General features: G+C 39.3%; 1 protein-coding gene across 1 annotated transcript in view; it reads right to left on the reverse strand.

Annotated features, from left to right (window-relative positions):
• The window catches only part of adgrd1 (adhesion G protein-coupled receptor D1), a 34578-nt gene that overhangs the window by 5833 nt on the left and 4190 nt on the right, over positions 1-24555 (reverse strand). The window contains exons 6-18 of the mRNA XM_079339035.1: positions 24037-24294; positions 22867-22934; positions 21835-21984; positions 21656-21706; positions 19813-19936; positions 19369-19476; positions 18041-18116; positions 17069-17210; positions 5647-5720; positions 4982-5105; positions 2787-2890; positions 2490-2601; positions 1227-1380 (exon numbers count right to left, since the gene is read on the reverse strand). Of these exons, the coding sequence (XP_079195161.1) occupies positions 1227-1380; positions 2490-2601; positions 2787-2890; positions 4982-5105; positions 5647-5720; positions 17069-17210; positions 18041-18116; positions 19369-19476; positions 19813-19936; positions 21656-21706; positions 21835-21984; positions 22867-22934; positions 24037-24294 (1545 nt within the window). The remainder of the gene's footprint in view (positions 1-1226; positions 1381-2489; positions 2602-2786; positions 2891-4981; positions 5106-5646; positions 5721-17068; positions 17211-18040; positions 18117-19368; positions 19477-19812; positions 19937-21655; positions 21707-21834; positions 21985-22866; positions 22935-24036; positions 24295-24555) is intronic.

The raw sequence follows: 24555 nt of genomic DNA on the forward strand, positions 1-24555 counted from the left end.
TTCTGTTTCCTTTCATTAGTTCTGCTACTTTGGACATCTATTTCGGTGCTCAAAAAAATAAAAAGATACTTGCCGTTGTAGAGAGTTCATTTCAAAGTTTTTAAATATTTTTGCCCCCCAGACAACATCCGGATCCAGTCTAACTAGCGCCTCCAAGTGTTCCTTTTTAAAGTAAAAATAATGTACACACTGGACTCTAACATATTTAAGATTATTGAATGTCTCTAATTATAATAGATATGGCTCATGAAGAATAGTCAAGGGGAAATCCTTGCCACCGTTATTCAAGCAGCCTGGATTTGGGCCTTTTTTTGTTAGGGTGAAATCAATACAGTGTGGCTTTTATTTCAGGACATTAGGTATTTCATCTTTTTAAGCTCCATGTCAGTATCTAAAATTACAGTGTGTCTGAGAACACAGCCTCCTGGCCTTTGGTGAACTTCTCCCCTTGTGCCACACGACTTTTCATCCACTCAAACTCAGTGGTGGTTAATTTATCTGCATTTCTGCTAATTGCTCATTTCCCTGAAAATGCCTTGTTTAATGAGCATGAATTCGACATGCTATACTACGAGGAAATAGAAAACCAAGTGTTCCGCTGCGTTTATCACATCTAATAGCAGCCTCATTAATTATAAACCAGGTATTTACTTAACGTATAACAGCTATACCTCTGTCACACAAAGTCTCCAGCACATCATTTGCAGTTGGCCACACAAAATGAAAAATTACTCAGGCCAGAAGAAGGGAAGTAATAAAAAAAGATCGTTTTTCCACTAATGGCTCCAACATGTGAAGGAGAGACTTTGCATTCCTGTGCAGCCAAACACACTACACGGAAGTATGTCCTGGGTTTTTTTCTCTGCCCATCAAACTTTGGGTCACTGAGATCAGGGGAGACAATTGTTTTACCGGGAAGTGACTCAAAACAGATGTACTGAATAAGTTCAGAGTTCTTTACTTTTTCATAAACAACATTTGAGTAGAAAGGTAACCTAAGAAACACAAACAAGCCACATCATATTTACAATAATGGCCAAGCATGAGGTAGAAGCAGGACATTGGGTGTAATCAGGGAAGACAAAATATGATGACATGAACAGAAAAAAAAAAACATTTTAGGAGAGAAACAAATCAAATATAAATGATATGACAGAAGTAATGTATTCTTATTCTTAAGCAGATTTCGATGTGTGCTGTTATTAAAACGTGCTGTGCATACTTACCCCAGCCTATGCCGTAGTAGTAGAAGTGTTTGCTGCCTTCAGAGCCGAACACCTTGACCACCATACTGTAGAGGTGGAGGCCCTCCACCAGCATCCAGGCGAAGGCGCTCAGGAAGAAGAAGTGAAGCAGGACGGCCATTATCTTACATGGCAGCTGTGAAACAACAAAATCAGGCTTTAATGTTACACATTTTCTTTGTTGTTATTACATGATGATGTCATAACACTATTTGATTTCGGTAAAAACTGGTCAGCTTTCTTTCCTTATTTTTATTTATTAAATATACTTTTTATACGTTTTATTCTTGATTTTTAACATTGTGTGGTTTTTGTATACCAGATTTTGTGTCATGATTTGGTTCTGTTAGTGCCCTCCCAATTGTGTGTGTTGTCTGTTTTTCCCATGTCTGTCTGCTCCTCCTGCGTCTCCTCCCCGGTCTGTAAGCAGCGGCAGGTGTGGCTTCCAGGTGCTGCTAATCAGCTCATCAACTCCAGTAAATAAACCAGGGATACTCACTCCCCTGCTGGATTATTTACTCCACAAGTGGTACTGAACCTAGTTTCTTGATCCTCGTTTTTGCTCTAGTTGTAATTTTGTTGTTGATGATATCCGTACTTAACTTCCTCGTGTTTTTCTCCCTGCTCGTCAGCATTTAACTATACTTACCTGCTTACCTGTCTGCTGCCTTCAGCTCAGCTTTCACCTCATGTGTTTGGGACTGCAGGATTGCAGTCACCTCACCGCTCACTGGAGAGCAAGGACTTTTTCACATTTCACCTCACTCGTTAGAACTTTGTTACGCCGTACCTTGTCTCTGAGTCGTGCGTCTGCGTTTAAAACACTTTAACACGTACTAACATTTTGTTTGTGTGTTTTTTCTTGGGCTTTTATGCTTTTGTTTTGCGATAGGAGAGTGGAGTAGAGAAGAAAGTCGGGGAGAAGGAGGGGAATGACGTGCAGGAAAATAACGGGTCGGATTTGAACCCTGGCCACCTGCTTGGAGAACTAGAACTCCATACATGAGGCACACACTAACCACAAGGCTACTGGCACCCTATATGTTTGCATTTTAACTTCTTTCTAAATCACTTTGAATTTTATCCGTGCAATATTTTCACTCTTACAATAAATAAAAATGCTTTTGACTCCTTCATTATAATGCTCATTTATTTTACCAGACATCATTATCTGGTAAAATACTGTTATCTGTTACTCTTACTGTTATCATTATTGCAACAACACAATCGCTCTTGTGTACTCACCGTGCCAGGGTCGAAGCGAGCGCTGATGAGCAGTAAGATCTCAGCCACTAGGATGGCGAAAGACAGGTTGGCGTGGATGTGGTATCGTTGGTTGCGGATTGTACTGACTGACCTGCAGAGTAACACAAATTGCAGCATCACATTTACACCCTGTGGTACTCTGGTTATAACACTTAGTTTTTAAAACCTAAAACGTTGTGTGCTTTTGGATACAGATGTGTTCCCCTCATTATGCAACAAGATAATACACTAAGCAGAGCAAAGACTTTATGTGAGTAAAAAGTGTGAAATACTCACGACAAAACTGCAAAAGTGACCAGAGTAATGGCAAGGCAGACAATGGATATAGAGCAACCAACATAACCAATGGTTGACAGTGCCACCCTGTGGCCAGTAGTGAGCTGTGGACAGACACATCAGCCATGAACAACATTGTGAAAGATTTTTTATTTTGTGTACATCATGGAAATGATGGTTGTGTTACAGATGTGCCTACAATGTCTATCTAGTTGTAAATTTAACCAGTTTCATCAGCCAGGGGACTTTTTTTTATTCTTTGAAACTCTATTTTTCCCCCGAGGGGCAATTAACGCACCAAGGAGTCGACCACAGGAGCAGCGACCCGCATACACCCTGACGGAGCAGGGGGAGCAATACATCGGACATGTTAGTCGCAGGAGTACTGAGCCACAGCCGCCCACGACTTTGATTTTTGACACAAGACTAATATCAACTATATCTCTCAGAAAGACCACTTTTCAAGTCTGAACCCACCCACAATACCATGCAGATATGGTTCATTTTATATATTGCATCTCATTTGAATAATGTTGTAGTTATAAATGACATACTCTTTTTATTTTACCTGTGACACTCTAATATTTATTCTATGTATATTTATTACTAATTGATTAATATCATTTCTGTTTATCTAGAAGATTGTGATGAATGTCCTTGCTCTTTAATTTGTCCTGCTTTCACAAATTGCACAGGCAGCGAGACAAGAAGCAAAAACGTATCTGATCGTCACATATAGTAAAAGGCAACTTGTTTCTTTTTTGTGAGGAAGTCAACGACCATGAGCAGTTTATTTTGTTACAGTTGATCGTTTTGTTTTCCATCTGCCGAGTTCTCAAATTCACACACATTGCTTTTCCGACTGACTCAGATTTTCTGTAATCAATTCAAATTTAAAAGTTTGTTTTTATAATTTTTATTTGATTTGTATGTGTTTTTTTTCTTCTATGCACATAATCCTTGGTATGCAACCTAATTCATTGATGTTTTGGAGTTAAGGCTATATTCAGGGTTTTGGGTTAGATTCTTCATTAACTGTCTTGACATGTGCCTTGTCATTACGAGAGCAGAAGAGTCTCAGCCTTCCAGAAAAAAAGGATACGCTGGATGCTCCCTTGCAGCTGAGCAATGAGGTTGACCACTAATTAGAGACTTGCTCAGGGAAAGTATAGCATCAAATAGACTTCTGCTCCTAAAATACAACACTGGCCCTTTTAACTGCAACATGAAGACTTTTCTATTTCTATGTACGCCAGCATCAAAGATGCTGACCATATTCTTCATTGATCATATTCTTGGATGCAAAGATCTAGACAATGGCTTTTAAATTGTTCTACCTGTGGAAAATATATAAATGTCAAACACTGTGTAGGAGAGAGGAGAATAGCAAGGAACGTCCAGATGTTTTCATAAAACAGATTTTGTTCTCTTGAGGTGCTGTGGCTCAGCATAAATGGACCACTGACCTGTGCAGCGACCCAAAAGAACCACATTTAACCATATCTGTCCAAAGTACTTTGACAAAACCACCAGTGAAACCGACATTGTGACTATGGGACGGTCTGCATACAGTAGACCTAATGGGAACAAAAGACTGTGCAGCAAAAGGGCTGCAGTGATGCGGGTGGGAGAGCACATTTTGATCGATGGGTGACTGTGGTAAACCGACTCTTCCTTTCCTATTTTATTTGAAAAAAAAAAAAAAAAAACAGTATTATGTGACAAATACTCAGTGGAATGAATAAATCTTTGAGTATGATCAAAGGAGAAAAAAAAGCTTCCTCTGAAAAGTAGTAGAGTGGGAACTGCTGGGGAATAATTCTCATCTGGCTTTTTCACAGCAGAAGTTCAGACTTTCATAGCAGAGGCAGAAAAAAAGCTGACAAGTGAATGATAATTACAATCTGTTCCAGTTCAGTACATACCATGACCCTTTGACAGAAAGCTAAACTTCATATCACTAGGACTAAAGGGAAGAGGTGTCACCCCATACGGTCACTGGTTTGGAGTAGTGTTTTCTTCCATTAGTCACCACTAATGAGGCATCTATTCCTTTGCATTTTAATGCTCCACAGTGAGTAACTATTTTGGCCTGTGCTGATTATTTATCCTGAAATAGCTTCCTGCTTGGATCTATTGTTAATATAGACAGAATAAAAGAGAGAGGCTTTGAAAGGCTATCCAAAAAGTCATACCTTTAAGGGCACCACTTGCATGAGAATGGCAAAGTTGGTGAGGTGGTTGCATAAACACACAGAGTACGACATGTTTCCATCTGAACGTACACAACCTTGGTTGGACCACACACCCTCATTTGAACTGAAAAGAAGGAAAATAAGGAATTACATTCATTTCAAAATGTATGCAGAGGTTTCACAAAAGTGCTATCAGGAAGAACAAAAAAATCAGAAAGGTTCCAAAAATATTTTCATAGAAACTCTGTTGACAGAGAAATGTCTTTGCTGAAAATAGCAGGGCAATCACATAATTCATATTTGTCTTAAGCTTCAGGGCAAAGGGGAGTAAGGGGAGAGAAGTCTTTGAATCCAGCTGAAACACACTCCCTTCTACAGTGAGTTATGCTTTCTAAACAGTGTTTTGGCCTCATTCATCAGATCACCATTTTTTTTTATGGAGGGTTGTTGCTCAAGACAGGCTAAAATGAAACATCAACACATGTAGGGCTGGATGTTTTTGATTTAAACGAGTGAAGGGAAATACGCTTTCTCCAAATCATTGGTCATTTCTTTTGATTTAAAGCCTGGAAGAGTATGTGCAAGTCAACAATGAAGACAAACTCGTATTTGGTTACACGACTGAATGAAAAATTGCTGCATCTAAATCACAAATACAAACCCACCTGTAGTCCAAGAAGGCACAGTAGAGGAAGACTTTATTGCTCTGGTTTTGTACTTGTTCCTGCTGTTCTTCATTCTGAAACAGAAAAGTCATATCAAATTAAGATCATAAGAAGCGATAACAAACTATGTGGTATAGGAAAACATTTGCTTGTGGATTGTTCCTTCTCATTAAATGACCGGCTTTGTTTCGTTTGGAAAAACTTGCTTTGATCAAGAAATCGTGGAATATTTAAGGAGCACATTAGCAGCATTCTTTCCTTAAGGATCTCTGATTTCTTTCCATCCATATGCTTAACAGAAACGTCCAGCCTTCATGTCGTTAGGCCAAAAGAAAACTAGAATAAAGTGAAGAACCATTACATTATTAATTTTGCTTCTTTGACTAAATTAAAGCTCTCTGTCGGTGCTCACATGCCAATTAATGGAGGATTGACATCATGCTTAAACACACAGATCGACACTCAGCAAAGGTGATGATTAAACTGGGCTAAAGTCCCAACTGTCTTCAATAATCTTATTTGATTATAACTCACTTTTTCCGAGTTGTTCCTTAATAACAGATTTGGAGTCCTCAGAGACAGTGAGCTAATGGCTACAGTGCAAAAATGCAGTAATTGGGGCTTGGCCTTGGTTTCAGGTCAAACCACTTCCCTCCTCCTTCTTCTGTCATGTGAAGAAAACAACAATTTGCACACCTCTTCCCATTCCCTCTCAGGCTGAATAAGTGCATGATTAGATGGAGTGTGTCTGCAGTGTTTCCATCTGGAAAAAGTGAGAGTGAAACTGACAGTCAGCCTGTCTGTTTCCTGGCCCATAGGCTCAGTGGTTCATATTACAAAGCATACGTTGACTTCATTGTGTAACCAAATCTCTGCTCTCATTCTGTCTGTTTTGCACATGCAGATCTTCAGTCACCATGTATTGTGAGCCTGGAGATGAACACAGTGGATTGATATTCATGTGGCCTGATAGTAAGTCCAAGATCCGTGACAGGGCTGTAAATGCAGGCCGTCATCATAAGTCTTGAGACGCTTCAAGAAACCTAGTGCATGAATTTACTGCTCCCCTGTGGCCTTTTAATAAATCACATTTCTTGTTGGGTGTAAATGAAAGCAGATGCAAGAGAGACAAACTATAATTGACAAACTGTAACAATTGCTTTACAGTGTCTCTTTACAAACTCTGTTCATGTTTAATAAAGAAAGACTGATCATCCAAATTAAGCACAAAATGTAAACCCTGCCATATGGGAAACTGTCTATAATTAGCAAATGCTAATATGTAACCAATACAAGTAAAACAATCCACAAACAGACCATCACATCTATAGGAAGTGCTGTTCGACCATGTTTCCGCTATAGCAACTGTATGTTTGTGCTACATGCATTGTGTGTTTTCCCGTCTTTATCTGATGAGAAGTGCAACAAGCTGAAAGTCACTGCTGAGTGTTACAATGAACTCAAAGATCGGGCCGAGCTTTCAGAGCATGCCGTTGTTTCCCCGGTTGCCCCGAGGCCTCAGCCACCAGCCAAGAGTGGAGCCAGGTCTCAAAGCCTTTATTAACAACAGAAGGCCAGCAAACACTGCTTTGGAGCTCACTGCTCAAAAGGAGAACAGACGGGGAGAGGAAAGCAGAGTTAAAGCTTGTGACAGGATAGTGATGAAGAGTGGCAGGCTGATAATGAAGAGGACTCAGAGAGAGAGACAGGCTGATAAACCCAAGATAGTCAAGGTGTTTGTGCTGCATCTCTGCTATCATGTCCCAAGTACAAAATGCCAGAGCATCATAAGACATACTGTACTGTAAATATTGTCCATTTTACTGAAGACGCCAGTGATCTATTTTATAAACATTAAGGTTGTTTAATCCAGTGGTTCCAAATATAGAGGGCTTGTCAACAAGGACAGAAAGTAAAAAAAATAATCTTCAGAATTCTTATTAACTTTTATGGCTGTCTGTAGTCAATTGGATATTTTTGCTTTGGACTAACAAGCCAAAAGCAGGTGAAAAGGTGCCAGGTGAAAAAAATATATATTGAAAAAAACCAGCCACTTAGGCACAGATGTTTAAAAAAACCCAAAAAAACCCCATTGGAAACAAGGACATCAAGTTACCACAGAACAGAGAGAATCTATAACTTTGTTCATAAAATCCCCATTAAAACCAAAGTAACACACATCATCGGTCATCGGGGTTATTATAAAAGTGAGCAGTTTGATGGTCTGAGTTATAAAATAAGATTTGAGCATGTTTGGAAGTAACAGCTGCTTTAAAAGGACATGCAGGTTTCAGGAAAGGAAGAGGATTGCAACGACGGGGTCTTTACAACAAAGAACATCATGCTTGGAGAGGATCAATCTATATTACTCAACTCAACTCAACTCAACGTATCAACTTCATTGTCTTCAGGAAAGCTTTTGATAGCTTTCACTGTAGCAGCCTGTTGAAGACCATGTAATCCTATGGAGTCAGCATTAATATGTATCCAAAAGGTAGCTCAGGAGCTACCAGTAGCTCGTGGGCAGGTTTTCAGTAGCTGGCCTATAGGTTGACTGACTGTGTAAAATGTTTTTTTTTTAAAAATGCTACGACAGTAAATGCACCTCCTCACAATATTCATATATTTGGCCCATAAAAGCCATGTTTTCTTGGACATTGATGTGCATTTTCAGTTACATAGTTTACTGTGTGGCACGATAAGAAGAGTAAGATTATTGATAAGCATTGGCTTATTGCAATTTCACATTTGAACAAACAGTAGCTCAATTCAGCATGTGTGAAAAAATTCAAGCGATGTCATACAAATAGCTCTTGGCCACTTTCATTTTGTCAAAGTAGCTCTCAGATAAAAAAAAAAAGTTTGAAAACCCCGACCTATACTGTTTACTATTAAAGTCATCAAGTCATATTCTGAGATCAAATCTAATCTTCCCCCTATACGTTGACCTCACCCAGGGTCTATCCCCTTTGACAGCAGCTCTGACATACACGCGTAGGAGGAGAGAATGTGGAGAGAGACAAGTGGTATGAAACCTTTACAAATGAACTTATACAACATCCACAATTTGTAACAATGACCAATGATCAATGACCAGCCCTGCGTCAGTAAACAGAAGTTCACTGTCTTGAGCTGCTGTTGACTCAAAATGCATTTCACCTGCACATGCTGGAGGTGTAGTCCCTTAAAGTAAACAATCAGCAGCTCATCCAGTAACGACTCTTATACTGTCTTACGACAGTCATTTCAAATCTGTGATTGTACGTCTATCTCAAGCTTGGTATCTCTGACAGTAGCAGCATCCCTGAGAGCTAGGCCTGGGAAATATATTGAGTTTCAATTTCAACAACAATTTTGTCTTGCCATTATCATGACAACGAGATTATCAAGATTAGGCAGCATGTCATGATCTCAAAATGAATCAAAATAAACGTTATTATGATTTTAGCCACCATTGAGCAGCCCTACCTACAGCCGATACATTTTCACACACAGACTGCACGCACAGTGTTCTCAGAAAAGTGATTATATCAGAGAGACTTTCATTGTAGCTTTAGAAAGATCTTAAAAGATCAATGCATTCCACAATGGCTGTCTTTGGAAGAGTTTTACCCTCTTTTGTCCAGAAAAGCTCTCCAACAAGGGCTTTCACAAAATAATAAACTGTCATCATGTGGTGCTGGGAATCAAACGTTGATGGCTCACATTTGGACATGTCCTCAGAATGGATCAGGACTGCATCCCCGAAGTAGCTTAGAGATGAACCCCGTCTGGATAGAGAAATCGAAGGGAGGCCAAGAACAACCTGGTGGAAAACTGTGACATCCAAACGGAAAAAAGCTAACTTAACAAAGAGCAAGGATCAACGTGCTGCACAGGTCGGATCAACAGGAAGCAGATAGCTGCAGCCTTTTGTTTCAGACTCTTCAAAATAATTTATTAATCAGTAAATAGAACAAATCACACTTTTTCCTTTGGAATGGTGGTCAAATAGAAGAAGTGAAAGTACTTCAGTAAAGTATTTCCCGAGGTTACATAAGTATGATAAAGGACTGCATTTTCCTAATTACTTTATACCAGTGACAGCAATAACACATGAATTCAGTGTTTAGCCAAAAATAGATTTTAAAAAACAAAAAGTATTCCAGTCAAAGATGACACACAGAAACCAGCTAACTGCTCTGATGTGAGCTTTGCTATCCTCTGTGGTGTCTCTCAGACCTCCAACGACTGGCAGAGCCTCGCTGCGGTTCAGCTGGCTCCAACAAAATATCTGTAGCTTAAGTCTCTGCAAATCCTAAATCATTAGGCAACTCCCAGCCAATTTAAATCTTAGCTTCTGGCAGATTGATTTTATGCAAAAGATAAAACATTCAGCCAAGTATCCTTTATTGAAAAATCGGTGCTGTAGAAATGTATAAAGCCCGGTGAGCAACAACTGCAACATACAACATCTTAAATCTCTATTCGAGCAATCAGCACTCTCCATGAAGGCCTGTAAACTTTGAAACACACAACCAATGAAAATCCAATAAATCCCTAAAATGTTTCTACACAGCTCATGTTCTTGCTAAATCGAGCTGTTCTCATTTATAGCCTATTGCGATTTAAAATTATTTGTTTTGTTTTGTATAAAATGTGTGAATTTCTATATTATGGTTTATACATTTTATTAGTATTTTAGGATAATACGTAATGTATATATTTTTTTGTGTTTGTACATGTCTATGGAGACAGTGTATGAGTGAGGGAGCAGGAATTCATTCATGGTCTTTTGTATTTTGAATATACACTAGCTGTAATGTAAATATTTCAATATCATACTTCCGTTTTTTGGGGGGGTTTTTAGGTGACATGCTATAGTGTACGTGAATGTGATATTCTCTGGTGTCCAAAACACTCCAGAGGAGCTCCAGAGGCTCATCATCAGCCCCCTCCATGTTGGAAATACTGTTTCACCCTAACATCCAGTCAACCTAACGAATGGCTCACAGCTGGAGTTGAGGTGGGGTTTAAGTCTCTTGACAAACCACTACATTTCCCCCGTCTGTCAGTCATGTCAGCCTCAAGCAGACTCTCAACAAACTGCAGGGTTTTGTACTTCCTCATTGGCTTCATTTTTCAAGATCAGAGTTGTCACTTGGTTCAAACTAGCAAAAGATATAAGCTCTCTGCATTACATCAGTTTAATAATCGGTTACGGCACTATTACTTCTATTGCAGTTGTTTGATTGCATCTGTTAAAAAAATAAGGACTGAAAACATATTACCTAAAGACACACCAAAAAAAATACAGCAACGGCTTTTCACCTATTAACGCTAAGCTATTCTTAACCAAATAAAAAGAAAATAAACATTGTGTCGTTACAGGGGATGATACATTTCAATATTAAAGAAGAGAAATAAATACATTTGATAAGACCTTTTTATCACAGAACACAAACGTTTGAGTGTGTCAATAGTCTGTTTCTTTTTATCCATTCACCAGCTCAAAGAGAACAGGATGTAGCAGACAGAAACACTGACTAGACCTTGACATAAATGTGAAGTATCACTTCTGCACCCACTCATTTCCAGCATCCAGCACTGGTACAACAATATACGCAGCCACAAGAGAAATGAATCAGAGATGTCTAAATACAGGCTCTGGTTGTACTAAATTTAAAAAGCAGCAACAAAATTACACAACAGCGAAAGTGAGAAATCTTCGTCTTTTCTTTTCTTTGTCGACCCTTTTTCCCTCATACTCCTTCAATATGCACAGCGCACAGAGTGCCAGGCTGTCATTTGGACAAAGCTTTTTCCATTTTGTATTGATATCTATGGTTATGGGTGCATTTGGCAGTAGAGCCCATCACAGCGCTGAAACTCATCAGTAAAACTACTTTAAAATTTAAGGCAACCATTATTTTCTGTCAGTTACTGTTGAAATATTAGCTATTCTTGAAAAGCTAGCCAGGTGCTGATTATGGCTAAATTGTTCAGTGTAAAACACAGAGAGAGACCATGCATACATTTCACAAAAGCTGCAATGACTGCTGTTATATTTAGCAAGGGAAGGAAACACTTTATAGTAGTATGTCTGGAAAAGCCACACAAAGCTACAGTATGGTGTTACATTACTGACCACCAGGCAAAGGAAAGCCAAAGACAAAAATTGACCTTAAGATTGAGAAGAGCCGATTAGACCACCTTAAAATCAATAGATCACACCCTGCAGCTCTGATAAGTAAATGTCTCTGTTTTCTTTTTTATAACAGGGCTTTTCAGTCAGAGGTCAGACCTAAGCATGTGGAGTAACACTCTCAATTCATGCAGAGAAACACAACTGGCCTTCAGTGAGATCATGCTGTCAGGGGAAATGTAATAAGATGTGCAGCTGTGGTCTCAGCTCAGTCTCCGAGGTAGACACAGAAAATATGGAGACGTGCTGATATGTATGCAGGGTGAGGAAAACTGGGGTCCATGAAACAACCCAGGAATTTCAGATTTTTTGGGGGGGTTTTTAAGTGAGTGGAAGAAAGAAAAACGGTTCTGTGGCACATTCATAGGTTCCAAACAACATGTTTTTGATCTTTTATAACTGGACCGACATGACCAAGAGAGAGGTTCTCCATGCATGCATCTATGTTTCCAGTTCCCTAAGGATTTCTTAAAAGGCCATTGTAATGTTTCTCTGGTTTCTGGTCTGTTCCTGTGGGAACAACATGTTTACATTCACATGTCGGCGGCTGTGTTTAAGTCTTTGCAGAGAATTTCCAATGTGGGAAAGATGTCGAATCAAATAAGGATACAAAAAAATCCCCTTTCACACATGCACTCGTGAAAATATCGAGTTATTATCCATCCGAGTGTTTAGAAAGGCATACTTTCACCTGCAGCAAATAATAGCATGATCCGCTCACAGCCATACACAGTGAGAAAAGTAGCCTGTTGATGACATTATCCAGTTGCACTATGATCATCTGCTTTATAGTTGTATGAATATTGTTTTTTTCTCTTTTGTTAGAAAAATGTAGTTTGCTTGCCATACATGGACAATCTCTAGATGATTGTCTGGAAACTGTCTGTATTTAATTTTTGAAAACAGATTAACACATGAGCGAAGGGTTTAAACCTTTAGTTTATGCACATCACTTTAAGGATGTCTTAAAAACATTTTGTGTTGTAGTAATTTTAAGGGTGTAAAAACCAAATGCAACCACTGGGTTTGAAATAGTTTTGGACCATTGTTTATTTAAGTTGTACATCTCTTTCAGCCTCTCAAATGGCACCATTTAGAAAGACTCTTACGAATACAATCAGAAACACTTCTACACATTTCTACATGGAGTGTTAAGGTTACGGTCTTGTGGTGGCGAGTCTGGTGATTTGATAAAAGGGGGTGCTAAATGGGAGGAGCTGTGAAAAAAAGAGACTCCAAACTCTTCTGACACGAGAGGGATAGCAAAAGCCAGACCTCCATCTGTGATTGATCAGTGTGTTGGCTCATACAGCCTGTGTTTGTATGTGTGCTGGCGTATGGATGGGTGTGGGTGACTGGGAGGGATTTAGGATAGATTTTGCCCACAAGATTTATGCTGGGTGTGTGCTGGGAGTTATAAAAAGACTAGCAAAACAGAGTGTTTCTTATTGTGGCAGAAAGGACTGATACCAACACGGCCTGCACGATTACAAGATAAAGAGTGTGGGTATGAGAAAGTGTTAAATGTCTTGTTTACTGTAAAAGTTGCTGAACAATTAATCATGATTTTACACGTAAAGAAAGCTCCAACAAGTCTAGACATATTGTGAACAAGCCAACCAGTTTCCCTTTCAACCCCAGATTTCTTAACTCATTCTCCATTTTATGTGTTCATCTCCAAAAAAGTTTAAAGTGTAAAAAATTCACATTTTGGAAAATAATCTTTTTTCCATTTTGGCTGAGATTGGGAAGGGATTTTTTAATGAGTGAGAAGAATTTTGTTTAGGTTTGACCTCTAGTTAAAATTACTCTTCCACTGTTGACAGTTTTTTAGCATAGCATAACCATCCACCAGCTAGTTGAAACATACAGGTGTCCATAGGTGGTCAGACTTCAATTGGTGTAATACATTTCTTAACATTTTAACCACTGATCCATGGAAATCCTGATTTTATGAGGTGTCTGTCGAAAATAAAGTTTAGTTTGACATTCTGGGACATCATTTTTGTGGCTTTTTATTTGAGATTTAGAAATAATGAGCTAAAACAGCTAGCAAAAAATGTTTTCTTGGGTATACATGTTTCAGCAAAATAGATTTTGTTTTGGACAACTTGGATTCTCTTGTTTTTAAGATAAGTTTAATTTACGAGTGTTAAAACACATAAGACGTTAACCAAAATCTGTGTCCATTTGTTAAATTCAGTGGTCACATAGCATACACGAAAATGTCTGTTGAGTTATGCCTTGGGCTACATATAACAAATTGTTAGCGTACGAGATGTGAAAGAGTTAAAGCAGTAAATAGTAAGAACAATAATAGTAATTCCTTAAATAATAATTTTAGGAATACAAATACTGGCAGGTGGATTCTGTAAACTATTTCAACGTCCCTAGTTTCAAGCCTAAATCAAATTGGCTGGCTGCTACTTTAGACATAGCCTCCAGATCGAAGAGGAGTGTCAATCAATGGTGAACATTTGAACTGAAAGAGTAATGACAAAGTCGTCTGAATCCATTTGATGATTTCAGAATGTATGTCTTACTGTTAGTCAGTTATTAATTATTTGATTAAAAGTTAGTTGATATCGTGGGAAATCCACCTGTTTGCTTTAATGATGAGAATTAAAGACAAAAAGTATTTTAAATAAAGGTTGAGGTTACAGTTACAGCCCATTAGCTTACTCTAGTATTCAAGTTTTAGTTTTATCTGGACGGAGTCAGGATAGCTCTTCCCATGTCTCCAACTAAGCTTAGCTAAACTAACATACTGGCATGCTAGTTTCAACAAACAAATATTAAAAAAGGTGCCAGTTTTCGAAGAGAAGAAGCTCCACCAATGAGCAAAGATTAAATGTTGCATAACTAGTTTGAAGTTGATATCTTTTGGCTTATTTAACATCTTAAACAAAATAAAGTTCTATGTGCTGTAACCCTGTTAGACCGCCCAAAAACTAACATTACACATTGTAGCTTTAATGTGATAATCTGTTTTTTTTTAAACTTTTATCTTAGTTTTTTACTTTAAATCATCACTCCTTATAAATAACCTCATACCATCAGTATAGATGGACAGAGGTGAAAAACAGGGGGTAATGGTTAGCAGTTTTATATATGTATTAATGTTTAACTACAGACCCCAATGCCTCCAAAGCTCTATTTTTCTTCCCTTCTTCTGCGTTCAGGCTCTTTCAAACTGAACCTGAGTCAGACAGCTGTAATAACTCACTGACGGAGCCAGGGTCCACTCAACACCACAATCCTATGGCGTGAGAAAGCATGTAGGCATCCAGCCTTGATAACACCTTGTCTGGGTATCAATCCCGCTCTGAATGTGCCACATAACATGAGATGGCAGCATCTAAGCTAAGCTTGAGTCCGCTGGGAATAGCATGACCTCACTGCCGGGATGTACTCAGAGGGCATTAATCAGGACTGTAAGGTCACCCAGCCCCCAACAACCTGTATTTTGACCTTCAGTGAGTTGTACCTGCCATGGCACAAAGTTCTTTATCATTTCCATCAATGAAGTGTACAATGCATCGTATCATGGCAAGTAACAGATAGGAAAAATAGATGACATCAGGGTCTGTGCTATGATCGAAGGTGAGTGTAAGCCACACAGGACTTTTTGTAACCATGACAGCATGAAAAGACAGATGAGGAAGCTGACACATTTCTTCCTCAGACACACTCCCGCCAGCTTTTAATGAAGTCACTCTGTGCCTGTCTACGCTCAGTTGCAAATCACTTCCTCTAAGCAAACTGAAATGGTGCTGCTGAAGGACATCTCTGAGGTTTAACTTGTGCAGACAGTAAAGAGCAACATAAACAATGATGGGAATAGTTTGCCACATACTGTGTGAGCCGCCCCCTCCCTGTCTCCAAGCAAGGGAGGTGATTAGTATTCACCAGCTGCCCAAGACGTTCAAACTCCCGAAATAGTCGCTTTTTGATGAAATCCAACATAAAGTCTGTGGAGCAGCTCAGTTATAGCAAAGCAACTCTTTTTCTGGACACCATCACAGCCAAAAGTACTGTGTGCCAAATTACTATGCAGCTCCTAAATATAAATCCAAACTATGCAGCCTGAGTCAACTTGAAGTGTGCTGGCATGCTGCGTTCCACTCAGTATTCGTAATAATAAGAAAAACAGCACATTCGTTTTGAATTCGGGTTAAAGAATGTAATAAGCCTGATTTATCCTTACATCAAAGGTGAAGGCAGTTAAACTAAAATAGAAATGCAGCGTCAAAACTGAGCTGGTTAGCATCCCCTGCACTCCCAGAACAAAGGCGATTAAAAAACCCTCTCCCATGGTGTCTGCTTAAACAAACACTGTCACAAGAATGAAGCCAGATTATTGCAGCATAAATATTTATTTCTCCAGGGAACTTGAGAAACAAAGAAATATTGCCATGGTTTCATGAAGCTGCATGGCTTAGATTTGTGCTCTTAAAAAAAAACCTGGTAATTTACCTTAATAGATGGTGGAAATGTCCTTTAAGGGTTTGAAAATTATTATATTGTTTGGGATTACTTAACAGAACAGCCTCATTAGTGCGTTTATATCATAGCCAAACATGCTTTTAACAACATTTATTTGGATTCAAGAAAATGGCCCAAAAATCTTGTCATTGTTGAAAAATATTCAAAAAACCCCACATGGCTGTGAAGTAAACTGCCACATTGATGACTTTACAAGGAAGCAAGCTAATGTGATACACATTTTTCACTTAATAATCATTTGGAGATTCAGCTGCATTTCCCATGGAAAACTGGCACAGCATCTTCCATAAAGCAGCAAAGAAAAATATGTTGTTCATAAAAGAAAGTTATTGTTCCTTCATAGAGCGCCCTGAGCCTGCCTTTCAAACGTCCATAATCAGTTTGCTTTCTGGATGCCACATGCTCCATGAGGAAAACTTTAGGCGGGCTAATGAAAACCAAAAGAGGCGTCTCTGCTTTTTTTGGTGGGTGCTCAGCTTCACAGGCCTCAGCCAGTGATAGACGCTCATCTTCTTACATAAGAGAGCACCAAAAATAGAGCTGATAGGTTTCAGATGGGGGGGTCGGCTACTGGAGCCGCAGGCACCACATTACTCTTTCCTCTGATAAGGTGGCTGTCCCACACCCAAAAAATGGAAATGTAGTTCCTCTTCCAAGCATGCTGACTCACACAGAGAGTTAAGAACGAGTGGGATTAAGAGGAACTGGGAAATTGTGTGGGCTGACACTTACTAGAACGTGGGTGAGGACAATCTTGATGAGTGGAGTTCCAGAGAGGTTGACTGACAGGGCTGGTGAAGGCTCCACTTTCAGAGAGATTAGACAACTTGCCACTTGGATTTTGTGATCCTTGAAATCAGCTGCTTCATTTATCCTACAAGAAAGAAAGAAGAAGGAAACAGACAGATAATATAGGAAAATTAAGGCCAGAAAAGAGGTCAGATAAACCAGAAAAAACAGTGTAATGCGGCAACAAATCAACACAGAAGTGTTACACATGGGCATAGAGAGGTGGCATTCATGTGTGACTTTAATCATCCGTCTATGTAACCAATCACACTGACAACAGGCAGTGTTGCATCAAAACTTTTTCAAGATAATCTAATAAGTGGCATTGGGGTAATACAAATGCCACCTCACTTTAATAAAACGGGGAACAAGAGGATAGAAGACAGACTTTGGGTTGGGCGGCCTCACTTAAAACACAAACGTCTCCACATAATAAGCATAATGCACTCAACTTTTATGAGGTAAAGAGGAAGGAAAAAGCAGGTTGCTTAATGGCTGTTATATCATGTTCAGTAAAAATAAACAATGTAGAAGAAGTGGAACAAGCTGGTCCATGATGAGACAATAAATGAGGAGGGGGGGGGCTAATAGCTGGGTGTATCAGTCACTGGAGGCTGAGTGGTGAGATGAGAGATAGGCCAGTGGACAGATAAGGCTTTGGCTTCAGTCATCGGCTGTTCAGAGGCTCAGGAAGCAGGGGCGCCTTAGCGCCAGAGGACCTGCTTCACCACACAGGAAGTTCAGAGCGAGAGGACTGTTTATTCTTTTTTTTGGTTGAAGGATGTTTAGAATCTATTCTCGGAAAAAAAAAAAAACTCATGAACTAAACAAAAGTAGTGTAATTGCCTTGGACTGGATTATCAGAAATGTCAAGGTCACTTTTCAATTTCTTCTTGTGTTGTCTCATCTTCTTACCTGGTCCTAGCAGGGCTGATCTCTTTGTAGTAGCTGTGCATGCTGTGGTAGAAAAGGCCAACGATGGTGGTTTGAGCTGAGAAAAAGAAGACAACACAGTGTTTGAACATGACCGACATGGGCAGCAGGCTGGGAATTTAAAACAGTCCTGTTAAAATGCTCACAAAGAGGAGAAGTTAATTAACGCCGTCCTGCCGCCGCACTCTGACACCGGCAGGCTAATAGGACGGCAGTATGCTCGCACAAGGGTGACAGGGAGAAGGCTGCAAACCACATGGATGTTGGGAAATCTTATGAAACCTCTACATGACTTCACCAGGAGAGCAGGAGGTCTGCTCCCCCTCCCTTAATCTGACCTATCACCCAGCTGGGTCCCACCTCAATACTGCAAGATAAACAGTGAAATTGGAGGAAATCCTTAATGGTCCTGTTCCTCCTTTCAAAGGGCCTCTACTCGAGCCCCGCTGACTGTGACAACAAAAAGCTTGCTGATGTCAAACAAATGTGCGGTGCGTATCCTGCAGGGGAGATTCAAACCTTCCAAAATATCATTTCAACATTAAGTCCCCCCGCAAGTCCCACAGGGGAGCTCAAGGTGGCCGGTTTGCTTTTACAACTCTCCTCAGGAAGAGAGAAAATAAGGAAAACAGTCCCAATGCAGCTTGCTCCCTGCTTGATTAGTATATAAAAAAAACTTTCCTTGGAGTGTTTCATATATCCATGTATACTGAGCTACGCCTTAATTTGCTTCTGGCTCAAATATGTCAAGCAATTCTGTGTATTTGATTCCTCTTAAAAGCCTTATAATGGATTATTAAAATGCTTTATTCAACACATTTTAAGGCAAAACTGTATATTTAGCTGCCAGGTAGAACCAAGGGAATCTGACCTGAACATAAAGTCAAACAAAGAAAGTTTTAATGGCCAAAGTAATTACTGCCCTCCCTCACTCCGCTATGGGAGTCCATTCGTTTTAATGACAGAGGAAAGTGGAGAGAAAGTGCTCTCTCTCTCTCTGTTTTTGGATAAAAGGGTAACTGCCAACATTAAAGTCAGCTGGATTTCTACAGTGCACCGTAAAGTTAAACAAAAGCTCTCATGGCACTCTTGTCCTACACTGTATGTTGTGTTAGTAGTCTTAAATCTGGGTATAATAAATTAAGGGCTAATAACAAGAGACTCCCAGCTGGATGATTTTGTCTTGGCAGAATCAGAGCAGGACAAATGTGCAGCATTTTCACACTCAACCTGGAGAGTCTATTCATTTTATACAGTGAATCCACTTAGTTCATCACAACGTCACTTTAGTTTGCACTTAATGCACTTACACTGCATGGCGAAAGCTTCTCCAGGCACAGAGATGTAGCTCTTGCCCTGTTCAGGAAAGCGGTAATGTGGAAGGTTGTAGTTCTGCGGGAATTTCATCAGAGAGTAATCTGTGGGGGTCAGAGGTTAGAAAAAGCAAGACATGTTGAAAACAAATAGTCCGAGGAACAAGTAACAAGACCCACGTGTGTTATCAGGGGTGAACAAGGTGGTTGAGGCCACCCTATAGGGAGAAAAACACAAGCAAGCTGAAGGTCCAACAAAATATTTTACAGAATAAGATCCACACCAAACTTGAAGGGGTTGTCTTCTGTTAATCTAACCTGCATGTGTCCTCTGAATGTGAAAACGTATGATGTCAGCATGTATTTCTACCCTCTAAGTGAGTCCACATAAACTACAAGCAGTGAGTCACCTTAAGGAGAGTGGAGAGAGAGAGTACTGACCTGCAACAAAAGATGTTCCACCAAGGGAGATGAGAGAGTTTGGGGTGGGCTCCAGGTTAGTCACCATATGTTCCATCACTCTGTCCACAGTCTCAATCAGACCGCTAACCACAGGGATGGACTGCTGCTCCAACAGATACATACAAGTTCAAAACCAATTCATAGTTGCTGCTTTTCAAAGTCCAGCACTGCCTCATGCTAACCTAAAAAATGGTTTCACGTCTTATTAACTGTTTTAAAATGCATTTTTTCAAGCAAGGGGATTTCAAATAGATTGTGTGCGCTCCAGTTTCCATGTCAAGAAAATGATGTAACTTTTTCTAAACAGTCGCCCCTGGAGTTACACGTGACAACTACTAAGTAAATAAAGCGAGAGATCTTCACAGTGTTTATCTGATACGCTAACTATGTCACAGTCATTTCAGTAGACAGGTGTCATAAAATAAGTGAATTGACTCAGTATTGATCATTACGCAGACATATTTATATAAAATTCCTTTAGCATTAACTAGCTATAGCTTATGGATCGGGCCCACTGTCTCAAACTCCGTAAACTACTAGATCAACAAGGGATAACAATTGGTGCCAGAATTTTCCACGATGTGCTGAAATGCAACAACAACAATCTCTATGATCAAAACACAAGAAATCAGAATATCAACAGATTTCTTTTGCACCAAATGTATTGTCCACCATGTCAAACCATAATAAGTATATTTGTTAAACTAAGTGCTGTTGGTCCGTGTCTGTGGGCTTCCTCTTGATTTTCTTTGAGTGAATGAAAGAGGATGGTTGGAAATAAGATACTTTGACAACATTAACAATCTGGTTTAATCGTCTGAAAAGATCATCAGAGTTTATGATCGAACAAAGAAAAACACCATGTCTTTAATAGTTTAGCGTCAACATCAACAGTTGCTTATTTGAAAAGATGTCTTTTAGTTTGGATGCTTAAAAACAACCTGATTATGGGTTCTTTACACTGAGGGTATATAGTGCACCCAAACAAGCTTTTCAGGCAGGTGCATTGTTTGCTGTTAGGTACCTTCATGCAATACAAAGTCAATGGGACGCCATGAGTCAAGTCATGTATCGAACTGAGCCATTTGTTTCATGTGACTTGAAATTTTCATTGTCAGTAGAAAATTAATGAATTATATGTCCTTGTAGAAGTGAAATTGTCTCGTTTTAACATTTCCAATAATGAATAGTAATAGTATATACTGCCCATCCTGAATACGAGACGTAGGCAAAAGTCCAATTAGTGACTGAAGTTTGAAAGTGATGTTTTTTGACACTCAGCACAAATCGGATCAGAAAGATCATTGAAAAGGGGATTTACTGACACTAAATCTATCCCAGTTCTGCGTTCTCATACAAGCACATCTGTTTCAGCTTGTTCCTACAAAAACAAGCAGGCTTGTTCTGAGCACTCAATGTACTGAAACCACACACTCACTGAGAAAACTTGCTCATGCTTTTCCTCTGGCAACAATGTGTTTGTATATAGGCGCCCAGAGATTCGTTTGGGATGAGTGTACAGTACAGGAAGCTGCAAGTTTACCTTCAAATGTAACTCTAGTGTGTGTACTCTATAGTCAAGCTTATATTACTGGTTCAAACTACTTTAACCACCTTATTTGACCACATACTTTAATCCTGAGTGGGTCCACTGCCCGGTATTCATATTGATGTTGGCATCACTTGTTCCAAATAGGCAGCATTAAAATCTCATCCGCAGAGATCTATTGAATGCCTTAGATTAAAGTATCCACCAAATTGCATACGTTGCATGAGGTAGAGTTTGCACAAAAAAATTGCACAACAGTGTGAACTCATTTACCTCTGGCACCACTGGAGAGGAGAGCACTTCTTCCACACTTTTGAGAAAAGCCTGAGTGGAAGAAAAAAGACATCTAGGAACTGTTGCGTCATACACATGGGTGGGCATTGTATGCGTGTCTGTGAACAGCTCAGTTTCAAGTGATAAATCTGTGTGTTTGGAGGATTTTGCTCCAAGACCTGAGTGAGGTTGTTGGCAGTGTTGTGAGGAATGGTCCTATTTGGCATCACATTTGGGAATCGCGGCACTGGCATGGATAGTGAGTCCTGAGAGCTTTGACCATCCACCTGCTGACTGCTGTCGACAGGAGGGCTCACCTCAGTCGCTCTCTGGGGAGAAAACACATCAGGCAGTGAGTTCCAGCACACACAGGATGTTAGTGACTGATGCTGACCGGCTGAGTTTGGGGAATACTCTTGGAAAGTCATTCTGTGTGGTGCAAAACAGCTGTCTTTCCTTCACTGTTTTTGTGTATCCATTGTCCACCTCCAATGTCCTTTAATAATCAGAATGACGCTAATCACATGTGCCCTAAAATCCACGTTTCCCAGCTATTTTATCACAACACATACCTTTTTTCAAAAACAAATTTCCTTTTGGGGACAACATATCTTATTTTATTTTATATCTTAAAGCAGGTCTGAATGTTATAAAAAAAACAGGCTTGTCACTCACTTTGTTCATCAAAATCAATTTCAAATGAATGGATGGGACAAAGACGAAGAATGTGTCTTTGTGTATTCAACTTTGTGTAATATGCACAACAAGTTTAGCAAACACCATTTACAAGATGTATAAAGAAGAAAAAACAGATGAGAGAGAAACTTCATCTGCATGAAACATTATTTCCCATATTGGATTAAAATACATTTTAATTACTTTTCATTATATTTTTCAATTTTGCATAAAGTCTTGATGGTTTTGGTTTAACAACCCCACATGTATAACTGGACGTTCAGTTGGCGTTGCAAAAAAAAAGTCTCTTATTGGGTGTTTTTTACTTTACTTTACTGATTACCATTAAGAGCCTGCACTTATTCACTATTACTTCAGAGAAGAAGTTATTCTTCTTTTTTCTTTTTCTTTTTTTTACAGAAGTATCTATACTGATACATGAGTAGAGCAGATGTATTCGTTGTCACCACTGTTGAGATATCTCGTGTGTATTTCTACATGAACAAACCTTGCAGAGTCAGAGAAGACAGACTTACAGATGGTGGTGTAGTTGAGGTGACCTGTTTGGAGACTCTTGGCGTTGTGGCAGAAACTATGGCCTGACCTAGAACATTAATTTCAGAGGACTTCGGTTAGGCACATCACTGAGTGAGTGACTGTGTCACACTTTCTAATTTGGATATCCCTTGCTTGCTGTTTATAAAGCACTTTTTATGATTTCGTTATTAGGTCCTTTGTTGAACTTGACCAGGCTCGGCTGTTGTGATGTAGCTGGGCTTTATCACCACACAGCTGACTTTTTTATGAGACCCCTGGACAGGGCCAAGTCGTGAAACAAGATAGATTACAACCTGTACAAAACTGGGTAATGAGCTCCATACTGTAGAAGAGCTAGCTTCTGTTCAAGGTTAGGATACATTTGATGTCTTTGCTGTCCTTTATTTAAACATCAGAAGCTACTGTATCTGCTAGAAAACCTCCATATATGGACATACATTAGAGGTAACAGACTGACAACATTTGACATGTGTGCTCTGAAGAAGTTTATCTGTAACCATAGTAATTGTGTGACGAACTAAACGAAGTATGAACTTTTTGTTTCTTACATTGTGACCAGTTGAAGCTAGCGCAACGCAGTTTGTATACTTTTTGCATCTTGTCACGCACTAATCAGTGATTATTATATACTCGCTAAAAAAATTACATTATAACAGGCTTAGAACATTACTCAGGATGGCAATAAAACTTCATTATATGAATTTTCACAAAACATGTCTCATAAATGTCAGTATGTTATTATTATATTTAAGTTGCTCTTAAATCCAAATGAGGTAAACAGAGTGTGGGTATTTTGACAGGTTAAAACCTGTCTAAGTAAATCAAAATGATTCCCCGTGCAACCTCTAAAATACCTCTACACTGTTATAAATACTTATAAGGCAGAACTATGTGAGACGAGCTACTTTTATGGTTTAAGGTCATGAAAATGTTTTGCACAATAGCTTTTCTGACAGGGAGCTGGAGTATATTTGCATGGTTTAATATCTTTCCATTCTGCATAAATGCTGTGGAAGGAATCGAATGAGGATACTGAAGGACATAGCTTTTTAGTTGATTTTTCTTCACAGCAGTCAATAGGAAGGGCACATTAAAATAGATGTACCAGAATGAGAAGAAAGACTTTCCAGTGGAGCGTGAGATCTTACCTATGGCTGCACTGTAGTAAAGGAAGATTTCAGTAGGTGAAAGAGCCCTTTCCCAGATGACAAACTCATCAAAAGCTCCTGTGACATAGTGACCATATGCTCTGTTGTTTCCTGTTCCTATGACCAGGTCAGGGGAAGGGTCACCATAGTTCTCTGAAACACTTCCATCTGTGTCACTCGTGGTGAAAGTCCCGTTGATATAGACCATGAGACCAGCGTTTTTTGTCCAGGTAAAAAGAATATGGGTCCAGTAAGGCCCTAAAAGAGGAAACAGACACATCAAAATATACTGGTAATACATATGGATCTAAAATTAGCACTGAACTAAGTAGAATAAATAAAGGTAGAACATTTGATATTTATTCAAAATTGAAGATTCAAAAGAGACTTAATCTAAATCGATCTGAAAGTGACACGAGAAGTGTTCATTTTTCACTAAATCAGTAACAATGATCAATTTAGAGACATATTCACATAAGCTGGCTGGAACCAAGAAACATTTGCTTATGCTAATTGGCT

The sequence above is a fragment of the Symphodus melops genome (genome assembly GCF_947650265.1).
Source record: "Symphodus melops genome assembly, chromosome: 1".
Taxonomy (NCBI): Eukaryota; Metazoa; Chordata; class Actinopteri; order Labriformes; family Labridae; genus Symphodus; species Symphodus melops.